This window comes from Lithobates pipiens, unplaced genomic scaffold, assembly GCF_037356315.1.
Source record: "Lithobates pipiens isolate NorthernLeopardFrog02 unplaced genomic scaffold, aLitPip1_a1.2 Scaffold_10, whole genome shotgun sequence".
Lineage (NCBI taxonomy): Eukaryota > Metazoa > Chordata > Amphibia > Anura > Ranidae > Lithobates > Lithobates pipiens.
In genome coordinates this window covers 51,415,518-51,427,773 of record NW_027507686.1, presented here as the reverse complement: position 1 = coordinate 51,427,773, position 12,256 = coordinate 51,415,518, and the positions used below count along the sequence as shown (strand labels likewise).

Here is a 12,256-nt window from a genome sequence, read left to right as displayed (position 1 = left end):
TACATCCTAGGTGCACTAAAACAAAAATTGTGTTGACTTGTTTCTTACTGTAGATACCCCCCGGGAATGTATTTAACTGAATTAAACCAATAGTTAGTTTAGGCTTTAAATTGTGGGTCTTCAAATGTAAGTTTAAAGTGTATCTAAGCCCTGTACTTGCTGTGTCAACAATGGTGTAATGACTGTGCCTTATTTGTAAGATCTGACTCATTGGCTGGACTGTATTCTCTCTTTTTTTTGTGCTATGGCATGGTATACTACTGACTGTATAATTTACATCTACTTTCAAGTGCAATTTTTAATACATTTTCTGCCTATCTAGTGGCAAACTTTTATTTTTTATTTTTGGATAAGAGTAGTGAGGCGTTAGCCCTTGTACACACAGTCGGAGATTCCGACGGATTAATTCCGGAAGAGGTCCGGAAGTGATGTTGCATACACATGGTCGGACTAAGTTGTCGGAAAATCCGATTGTACATAACATGATGATGTTATTTAGTTATGAAGGGACTACGTTCAGGCTAGTAGCCAATAGCTTTGGTCTAGAAATTTGATCTGAGCATGCGTGGCACTTTGTCCGTCGGAGTAGGCTACACATGATTGGAGTATGTCCGATAGGAGCATATTGTCTGAAAATTTTACCGGCAAGTTGGAAAACTTGGTCCGTCGGATATTCCGATGGAAACAGTCCAATGCAGACCACACACAGTCGGAATATCCGACAAAAAGGTCCGATAGGACACATTCCGTCGGAATCTCCGACCGTGTGTACAAGGGCTGAGAGCTCCTTTAATGTGTTTATGCCACATCTTCACCAAGGATATTCACTCTCTTCATTTGTCCTTTATGACCTTTGTCTTTAGGAAAAAAAAGAGGAGAAAATGCCAAATCTTGAGTTGACATCGGGAACAGGAGTAGAGTGGAAATTTTCCAATGGGAAAGCTTATACCAGTGACAATTATCCAAGAGAGGAGACACTTTTAGTTGTGTCTACAGGACAGGAAGTAATGGGACACCGGTGGCAAAACAAACCAAACCTGACATGGGTTTTAACTATTCCTGACTCAACCCAAAATGAAAAAAAAATGTGTCTTTAGATAACTTTTAACGCTGGGTTTTACCTGGCTGATCTCTTTTGATTCCTTATGATTATAAATTTGCTTGGGCATTCTCTGCACTATCCAAAATTTGTGCTATTTTTTACTCCAGTGAGCTACAGGTTGGGTCATTCCAATCCTTTTACCTATAGGTAAGCCTATAATAAGGCCTATCTATAGGTAGTGTAAATATCTCCTAAAAGTGTACCATTTAGGGGATATTTACTGTACATGCAGCCAGTGATATCACTAGCACATTCCTTTGGAACCCTGTGCCGTGACCGGCAGCTCCTATGCGCATACACAGGAGTGACATCATTGTGGCTCCAGCCAGTCACAGAGCTGGAGTCCGCGAACCCGGAAGCAAGACGGGTGAAGATGGAAGTGGCCTCCAGAGACAACATTGCATCGCTGGAAGGCTTCGTTTTCAGGTAAGTTTCACATAATATGCTACTATGCAATCCATACTAGCACATTGTGCATTTAACTTAAGAGGCCGTCTGCACGGTGGTAATGACTCAGCCCACAGCTCATTGGAGTTAAAAAAACAAAAACAAAAAAAAAGATCACAAGTTTGCATTTCAGCTACAGATGGTTTGGAGGATGTTGAAGCTCATCTCCACTCAGAACAAGGCTTATACAGATGTCTGTTCAGTGCATAAACATCTTTATATGAAAAAACAATTATTTAGCCATCTAACATCTATGGTCAGCCTCAGGACTTTTACGTTAAATACTAAAGCTCTGTACACATGGGCGAATATCGGCGGGTTCAACAGAAGCCATCAAACATTCAGCCCGTGTACAGCAGCCTGTCTGGCTTCTGACAAAAGGGCATGACTGAAAAACATCTGCTCAACATCTCACCCAATGGCTGCGAACACTGATCAGTGTATTCTGACAGGGGGCGGTCCCCCAGTCAGAACACAATAGCTTAGCGGGGAGATCGCTGTATTAACATTACAAAGGTAATACTATGCGAAGCCCGTTGGGTTGAACGAAAAAAAAACTGATAGTGTGTACCTAGTTTAAAAATACTGCCTTGGTTGCATTCTCTATAAACACAGCTCAAGTTACCTGATTTGACTTTTCCATTGGTGGAAATAGCAGAGATAGACAATCCTGTGATACTGGTGACCGTCACAGACATGAGGATAATCAGCCAGGTTAGCGCTATAGAGGAATTTAAAAGAGCATTAATGTATGTATAAGACCTGTGAACACAAAATATTGAACATATACTGACCTATCCCAGCCTGAGCGGTGATCCAGGGTAGACGGAGGTACAAAATCACTCCCCAGATATTCAACATGCAGCGGATCTGGGCAGGTAATATAGACAATAGTGATTAACCTACATATTCTTGCCACTATGAAAACAGCCTACTACTAATCTAATGCTACTAAATTACTTTTTTTTCTTAAAATCACTTTTTCATTAATTTTGGGCAAAATTACATGACATATATGATGCATATTGTCACCAGCATTAATACAGGGTCTCAACTACAACATAGTTTTGTTATCTGTTGATCCTGCCAGTATATTTGTTATTTTTCCACTTCTATTAACAGGGGGAACCTATGGACAAGCAGTCTTGAATAGATGTCCTCTGCTAAGTTATTCCTCAGACCTCTGCAATTAGCTCACTCTCCAAGCTAATTTGGAATTTTTGACTCTGATTTAACGGGGGGGGGGGGGGGGGGTGTTGGAAATCTGATTATACAGAGGGCAACAGTTCCCCTCCAAAGCTTGCTAGCAGGAGACAGACTTTTCTGCCTAGACTATGGCTGCTTTCTGAAGAAAAATAACTAAACTAAACTGTAGGAGTTTGTACGTTTTCTTTACCACTATCCACCTGCAGGGGGCACGCACGCTCTGCTGGCAGGCTGCTTCTGCTGTGATTTTTCACAGCAGAAGCTGATCTGTGGGTGCCGGGCACACAATGTCCTCCAGCACCCGCCAATAGTTGGTGAACAACACAGAATGGTGATCTGCCTATGTAAAAAAGGCAGATCGCTGTTCTGACAGAGGGGAAGGAATGGTTCTGTGGTCTTGCAAAGCAGGGACTAGAATCCATCTCTTCCCCTAGTAGTCATGTGCATCATCTTTAGAAGAGGCTATGTTCTGGGACGACAGCCATGCAGACTAATTTGATGCAGAGTGCGGCGTATGGTCTGAGCACTGACAGGCTGACCCCCCACCCCTTCAACCTCTGCAGCAATGCTGGCAGCACTCATACGTCTATTTCCCAAAGACAACCTCTGGATATGACGCTGAGCACGTGCACTCAACTTCTTTGGTCGATCATGGCAAGGCCTGTTCTGAGTGGAACCTGTCCTGTTAAACTGCCGTATGGTCTTGGTTACCCTGCTGAAGCTCCGTTTTAGGGTCTTGGCAATTTTTTTATAGCCTAGGCCAGTGATGGCGAACCTTGGCACCCCAGATGTTTTGGAACTACATTTCCCATGATGCTCAACTAGACTGCAGAGTGCGTGAGCATCATCGAAAATGTAGTTCCAAAAAATCTGGGGTGCCAAGGTTTGCCATCACTGGCCTAGGCCATCTTTATGTAGCAAGAATTCTTTTTTTCAGATCCTCAGACAGTTCTTTGCCATGAGGTGCCATGTTGAACTTCCAGTGACCAGTATGAGAGAGTGAGAGCGATAACACCAAATTTAACACACCTGCTCCCCATTCATACCTGAGACCTTGTAACACTATTGAGTCACATGGCACCGGGGAGGGAAAATGGCTAATTGGGCCCAATTTGGACATTTTCACTTAGGGGTGTACTTACGTTTGTTGCCAGCGGTTTAGCCATTAATGGCTGTGTGTTGAGTTATTTTGAGGGGACAGCAAATTTACACTGTTATACAAGCTGTACAATCACTACATTATATTGTAGCAAAGTATAATTTCTTCAGTGTTGTCACATGAAAAGATATAATAAAATATTTACAAAGATGTGAGGGGTGTACTCACTATTGTGAGACACTGTATATAGATATGTATATACCAGTATATGCACACACACATACAGTATGTGTGTGTTACTTGACCATGTCAGCAAGTCCTCTCTAATCAACTACTGTCCCAAATGGGTTGGTTCATACTCAGATAAATATCCAGCACAGCCATTTAGACAGCAAAATAAAGATTCCAGTATAAAAGCACATGGCTCAGCAAAGGTGGCTGTATAAATATGCAGCAATGCAATTTATATTTTTTATGAAGCCTTAAGCCCCGTACACACGAGAGGACTTATGTCCGACAGACCTCCAAAGGAATTCCGCCGGAGTTCCGACGGAGTTCTGGCGGAGTTCTGGCGGACTTTTCGACCGAACGGACTTGGACACACACCATCACACCAAACTCCGACGGAGTCGAACGTGATGACGTACGACTGGATTCGAATAAGGAAGTTCATAGCCAGTAGCCAATAGCTGCCCTAGCGTCGGTTTTAGTCCGTCGGAGTAGCATACACACAAGCGGATTTTTCGAAGGGGACCGGGTCCGGCGGAGTTCCGTCGGGAAAATTTGAAGCATGCTTCATTTCTAAAGTCCGTCAGACTTTTGCGAAGCTAAAGTCCGTTGCAGCCCACACACGATTGGATAGTCTGACGGACTCGGTCTGACGGACTTTGGATGTTGAAAAGTCCGCTCGTGTGTACGGGGCTTTACAATCATAACACCACATACCTATGTGTACCATGGCTCCATCTTTCTGTGGCCTCTGTATACTGTAATTACGGTAATTGTGTGACTAATTTACACTTACCATGACTCCTTTTATCCACCCAAATCTGATTGGTTCTCCTGCTGGCTTCTCCACCACATTCTCAGCCTCGCCATCTGGAGATTCTGCACCGACTTCATACAATGGAGGCCGCAGGTGATCCTCCTAAAGAAACACGAGGAAATAATATCAGTAAATGGCTTAATACGTGTTACCTCATTAGGTAGCTATAGACATTAGAGTTTTGTAAATTTATACTACCAGTTTTAACAGGTTTTCTAAGGTTTGGGTTTCAACTGGAAGGACTATGTGTGGTAACAATCCTCAGAAGACACCCTCAGCTAATGGATCTTGGAGTCTGAAAAAAGCTAAAATATTGCTACCAATGACAAGAGAATAAGCAGGGGGAGTCTGTATTACATTACATATACACTTAAGGGCCGTACACATGGGCCAAATATCGGGCAGTATCGGCCAGTCTCTATTGAACATTCGGCCCTTCTGCAGCGGGTGCAACAGAAGCCAGCCCAACACCCGACTTCTGTCAAAGGGGGCATGATCAAAAAAGGTCTGCCAACCAGTAAGGTCTGGCGGGGGGGGCGGCATCCCCCTGTCAGAACACAATAGTTTAGCAGGGGGAGAGTGCCATACTAACATTGGATTATTAGTACAGTATCTCCTCCCGAGCTCTTCAGTTTTTTTTTCGTTCAGCCCGCTGGGTTGAGAACTGATCGTGTGTACCAGGCTTACTTCTCCTTTGGATCACAGGCGTTCAGTTCTGCACCCCGTGACCCATTTTTAGCTGCTAAAGCCCACTATCGGCTGACGCCACTCAGGCTTTGGAAAGATCCTGACTTTACGGTTGCGATCCACCCAGATGCCTGGACTGGCAACTAAGTCTGAGCCAGCAGCTTCCGCCCTCTGCACAGCCTGGCACTCCAGTGAGCACTATAGTGGCAGAGCTGACAACCAGTGATCAGTGGTCTTAATCACTCAGTTCTCAGTCTTAAAAGCAGTGCGGAACAGATGTAGCATCGAACCGATGCTGCATCCACCTAGGTGAATATAATATTTCTTTGAAGAACCCCATACTTCTCTCAAGAAAACTTGTTTAGTGTGCAATAATGATTATATAGACCCTTTACACCGATCAGCCATAACTTTGTAACCACTGACAGGTTAAGTGAATAACATAGATTATCTTGATACAATTGCTTCTGAAAGTCGATGGGATATTTTAGGCAGCAAGTAAACATGTTGTCTATAAGGTTGATGTGTCTTAGCCCTTGTACACACAGTCGGACAGCCCGAAGGAAAATGTCCGATGTGACCGTGTTGTCGGATAATCCGACTGTGTGTGGGCTCCATCGGACTGTTTCCGTCGGAATATCTGACGGACAAAGTTTTAGAGCTGGGCTATAAAACTTTCCGACAACATGATCCGATCGGACTTTGTCCGATTGTGTAGAGAATTCCGATCGGACAAAGTGCCACGCATGCTCAGATCAAATTCCTAGACCAAAGCTATTGGCTACTAGCCTGAACGTAGTCCCATCGTAACGAAATAATATCATCACGTTACGTATAATCGGATTTTCTGACAACTGTGTCCGACCGTGTGTATGCAACAAGTTTCGGACAAAATCCGACGGATTTTGTTGTCGGAATGTCCGACCGTGTGAACAAGAGCTAAAGCAGAAAAAATGTGCATCAAAGTTTGTTACATATCTGGCTGTGTAGCCACACACTGGTCAGGGTGCCCATGCTGATCTGTGTCCACAGCCAAAAGTGCCTACTCTTGGCACACGAGCATCAGAAGTGGACCACGGAGCAATGGACGAAGGTGGCCTGGTCTGATGATTCTTTTACATTATGTGGAGGGCAGGGTGTGTGTGCTTCAATTACCTGGGGAAAAGATGACACCAGGATCCAGAATAGGAAGAAGGAAAGCTGGCGGAGGCAATGGGCAATGTTCTGCTGGGAAACCTTGGTCCTGTCATTCAGGTGGATGTTACTTTGACATGTACCATCTACTTAAACATTGTTGGTGACCAAGTACACCCCTGCATGGAATCAGTATTCGCTGATAGCAGTGGCCTCAACAGAAAAATGTGTGCTGCCACATTGCAAAAATGGTTTGAGGAACAGAACAACAAGTTTGAGGTGTTGACTTTGCCTTCAAATTTTCCAGATCTCAATCCAATTGAACGTCTGTAAGATGTGCTGGAAAAACAAGTCTGATCCTTGGATGCCCCACCTCATAACTCACAGTTCTTACAGGATCTACTACTAAGAATTTGGTGCCAGATACCACAGCATACCTTCAGAGGTCTAGTGGCATACATGCCTCGAAAGGTGAAGGCTGTTTTGGTGGCAAAAGAGGCACTTGTGCCACGTACACATGGCCGGAATTTCCAATGGAAAAAGTCCAATGGGAGCTTTTCATCGGATTTTCCGACCGTGTGTATGCCCATCGGTCTTTTGCTGTTGGCATTTCCGACGGTTTTTAGATTAAGAGCTTGTTCTTAATTTTTCTGACGGAAAACCTTTCTATCGGATTTTTAGATCGTGTGTATGCAATTCCGACACTCAAAATTCTGACGCATGCTCGGAAACAATTAGACGAATGCTCGGAAGCATTAAACTTCCCTTTTATAGTGCCGTCGAACATGTTTTATGTCGCTGTGTTATTGACTGTCGGAATTTGGTGTGACCGTGTATAGGCAAGACACTTTGAGCAAAATTCAGTCGGAATTCCAACTGGAAAACCATCAGAGCTTTTTTCGTCGAGAATTCCGATCGCGTGTACGTGGCATTACTCATTAGTAGGTGAGTGGTCAAAAAGTTATGGCTCATCTCTGTACATTCCTCAATCATAGCTCCCAACTTTCTGAAGTGGGAAAGAAGGACAGCACAAAGTATTTATTTAAAGGATAAACCAGTGCAACATCCTTGTTACGCTCAGTGATGTAAGTAACTGAGTTAAAGTAAACAGCGTTACTAACTGATTACTCTTCTCCTCATGGTAACGCCATTCCCATTACTTGGACGGCGTTACCGCAATTACATCTACCGCCACTAGGGGCGCAATGGATCATCACGCGCCGCAGGCCTCAGCCTTAGGAAGGGCCGCAGCTTTGGCCTAGCTCCGGAGCGGTGGCCATCTTGGTGCACCCATCGGCTGTTTACAATGTGATTGCTCCTACAAATGATGGAGCAATCACTTGTAAACAAACCGGCATCATGATGACGCTGGTTCCTCTCTCCCCTCTGTGTTCAGATCTGTACAGTGGAGGGGAGAAATCTGATGGCAGCAGCGCTGTGGGCTGGATCTGTAGTGCCCACAGCGCTGCTCTGTGACAATTGCAGTCACAGCCATCCCTCCATACCCTGCCAATACTCTGCAATTCCCTGCCAATACTCTGCAATTCCCTGAAATACCCTGCCAATACTCTGCAATACCCTGCCAATACTCTGCAGTACCCTGCCAATGCTCTGGAATACCCTGGCAATACTCTGCAATACTCTGCAATACCCTGCCAATACTCTGCAATACCCTGCCAATACTCTGAAATACCCTGACAATAGTCTGCAATACCCTGACAATACTCTGCCATGCCCAGCCATACTCATTAATACCCAGCCATACCCAGCCATACTCAGTAATACCCAGCCATACTCTGCCATACTCTGCAATACTCGGTAATACCCAGCCATACTCTGCAATACTCGGTAATACCCAGCCATACTCGGCGATACCCAGCCATGCTCAGCTGTACCCAGCCATGCTCAGCCATACTCAGCCAATATTACAGTGGGGGAGATTACGTGGATATTACAGTAGGGACTATATGGTGGTGGAATTTTCACAGGTTTTTGCAAATTCAGTTATTATTTGCTGATCCGAAAAATGATCCGATCCATGAGTTTGGGCGGACAGATGTACAGAGGGGAAACAGATATATGTTTGTGGGGGGGGGATGACAGACGTGTAGTGGGATACAGAGGGGGAACAGATATATGTGTGTGGGGGGGGGGACAGATGTGCAGGAGGGTACAGAGGGGAAATAGATGCGCATGGGGGGTACAGAGGGGAAATAGACGTGCAGGGGGGAACGCGCCCCTTGCTTACAGTAATACTAGACCCGCCCCTTAGAATATAAAAAAAGTCACAGTTACTTTGCTGAGTAACTAATTACTTTTCCAATGTAGTAACTGAGTTACAAACGCAATTACTTTTGGGAGAAATAATTTGTAACTTAACTAATTACTTTTTTAAAGTAAGATGACCAACACTGGTTACGCTGAACCTAAAAAAATTGATAGGCACAAAATTATTCAGTAAACCCATATGGATTTTTTTACCACAACTTTTCACTTTTTTCTAGCTTTTAAAGATGATATATGCAATAATCGAGTCACCAAATTAAAAGGCTTAATATAGTATAGATTTCATATACAAAATTACTGCGCTTCCCAAAAATAAATCCCTCAAAGAATTAAATGTAATCAATGATCAATAGTCAATTAAAATAAAATAAAAAAAGTCTAAGGAACCAGGATAGCTCTTTAAATTGGGCAATTTTAAATCATTGTTTAACCAAAGTTTTACAAGAGGTCAAATAGATCAGGTGGATGATTTTGAGCCACTGGGGTACATCTTGGAGGTTGTGAAGCACTTTATATCACTGAGAATGAAACCTGCTCATTTGTCACATACTGTATGCAAAATGTATTACATGGACACTGGTAAGGTGCATGGATTTACAAACAATTTTGTGGTTTGTTAAATACACATTTGCACTATATATTAGATCAACTCAGCTTGATGAATTATACGATATGAATTTGCACTATATATGGATTTATGCTTTGTCACTCATTTATTTTTATTAATTATTGATATCTGATGATTTATTGTGGGATTTATTTTTTTGGAAATCGTTGTAGTTTTGTGTATGAAATTTTGCAAATATCGCAAGGGATTATTCTATATCTGCTTTTTTATATGAGGTTTTATTTATGGAGAGCGTAGAAATAATTTCCTATTGATTTAGTATAATCTATCACTTTTAGAAGTTGAATGGTGAATTCTTTTTATGGAGGTCTACAAATCAGATCAAAATGAGGGACTACAGAAAAGGAAATAAGGACAGAGGGATTTGATTCCAAATTAAGAAAAGTTGGAAGCCATGATCTATGTTTTTAAATTTGAGTTTACTCTATTTATGTTGAAGAACTTAGCAGTTTAAATAAATGGTACTGCTACTAAAATTTTAAATAATGCAAAATATGTTTATCAGTGATACTCAATCTCCGAGGGGTCTATCAGCAATACCTATTAGCAGGTACTACATCACCCAGCCTACCTCCACCCCATAGCAGGTAGCAGCATGTTACACTAATGCCGCGTACACACGGTCGAACTGTTTGACGTACTTAGTCCGTTGAAACACATTTCAGCGGACAATCCGCTCGTGTGTGGGCTTCAGCTGACTTTTTCAGCGTGCAGTCCGGAGTACTAAGAATTTCGGTTTTTCCAAAAATCTTTCCGTCGTACTTTGGTTTCAGCGGACAATACGGTAGTCAGTATGCTAGTCCGACGGACTAAGAATGGCGCATGCCCAGAAAGGATTTACAGGGCTTTGGTGTGTCTTGGACTTCCTATTTCTAGTCCCGTCGTACGTGCTGTACGTCATCGCGCAAGCTTTCGTCGGACTGTTTGTGTATCCGTGTGTGGTCAAGTCCGTTCAGTGGAAAGTACGCCGGATTGTCCGTCGGATTGTATGACGGACTAAGTACGTCATACAGTTCGACCGTGTGAACGCGGCATTAGAGAAAAGTCAAAGATTGAGGTATATCTAAGTCAAATTCCCCGTACACACACGATCAGACTTTCCGACAACAAAACCTTGGATATTTGTTCAAAGGATGTTGGCTTCAACTTGTCTTGCATACACATGGTCACACAAATGTTGGCCAACAATTACAAACGTAGTGACGTACTAGACGTACGTGATCTCTCCATTATGAACGCTAGTTATATCTCCAGCTCGTACTTGATTCCGAGCATGCATGGACTTTTGTCCGACGGACTTGTGTACACATGATCAGAAAGTCCGACAGCAAACATTTGTTGGTGGAAAATTTGAAAACCTGCTAGCCAACATTTGTTGGCGGAAAGTCCGACAACAAATGTTCGATGGAGAAAACCCAAGGTCGGACTTACCGCCAACAAGCTCACGTCCAACATTTGTTGTCGGAAAATCCGATTGTGTGTCTATGGGGCATAAATGTTCTGGTTTTGGATGCACTTTAGGGCTCATTCACATCAGTGTACCAATTAGTATGCCCATGCGAAGGTCTGACTTCTGCTGCCTGGGATGCACAGCCTGTTTGCATGAAAGACAGCTGATCGCTGCACAGACCTGCACGGACCTCCATGTGCATCCTGCACGGACCTCCAAGTGCTGATTTTTCTATCATGCAGTCATGTGCAAGCAAAAATGCAGTTTTTGAATTTCTTTGCATGTTCCACTCAGAACTAGAGCAACTGCACTTGCAGTGCATTTACACACACAGCTGCCAGTTCTCAGTGTGCCCCGAGCGATCGCAGGAGCCCGGCGGCGATCGAGACCACCGGGCACTCGCATCGGCACAAGGAGTGAGCGGGGGGAGTGCTAGTGGCCGTTTATGCTACCGAAGTAGCATAACGGCAATTTGCGCAGCCGAGTACAACTGCGGCGGCTGGTCGACATGCGGTTAAAGTGCACTTGTGGGTACACAGACTATTTACCTTTTGTAAATCAACCCCCATATTACACATGTGCGTTTGCCTACAATTAACAGTTTTTATTCATATGGTTTGAACCTTTTTCCCAAAGAAAGGAAACCTGCTGCTGTAGCTGCTTAAAGGGTTTGTGAACCCATTTGTCTAAGTCTATGCCAGACCCGCTATTAGAGCCTGGCTTTGCACGCTGTGTAAAGCATTTTTTAAAATGAGCAGTACCAATTTTCAGCTGTCTTCAGGCCGTCATGAGACTCGCGGCTGCTTTCCAGCTCCAATGGATTGCTTCTGCGGGAGGGGATATGATCTCCCTTTGACGTCAGCCAGGGAGATCTTGTGGCCGCTTAGCTCCACCCGCAGAAGCCCTGTCTCATAGCTGTAAAGCGGCCGCAGGTCACGTGACCGGCCTGAAGACAGCTGAAATCGGTATTTACACTGCTCATTTTTTTAAATGCTTTACACAGTGTAGTATACCAGCCTCTAATAGAGAGGCTGGCAGTGGTAATCAAATTTTTTGTAGTAGGAGCGCTGAGAGCCCCGACTCAAGACCTCTTCGAGTCCCGCCCCCAGACCTTTGCAAGCCCTGCCTCCGGACCCCTGAGGGCATCAAACCTTGATGTCTGAGGGCCCCGC

At 44.0% G+C, this 12,256-nt stretch overlaps 1 protein-coding gene across 1 annotated transcript in view; it reads right to left on the bottom strand.

Annotated features, from left to right (window-relative positions):
- SLC12A3 (solute carrier family 12 member 3) overlaps positions 1 to 12,256 on the bottom strand; it is a 95,823-nt gene that overhangs the window by 74,495 nt on the left and 9,072 nt on the right. Inside the window, exons 3-5 of the mRNA XM_077454731.1 lie at positions 4,879 to 5,001; positions 2,344 to 2,419; positions 2,175 to 2,270 (exon numbers count right to left, since the gene is read on the bottom strand). Coding sequence (XP_077310857.1) covers positions 2,175 to 2,270; positions 2,344 to 2,419; positions 4,879 to 5,001 — 295 coding nt within the window. The remainder of the gene's footprint in view (positions 1 to 2,174; positions 2,271 to 2,343; positions 2,420 to 4,878; positions 5,002 to 12,256) is intronic.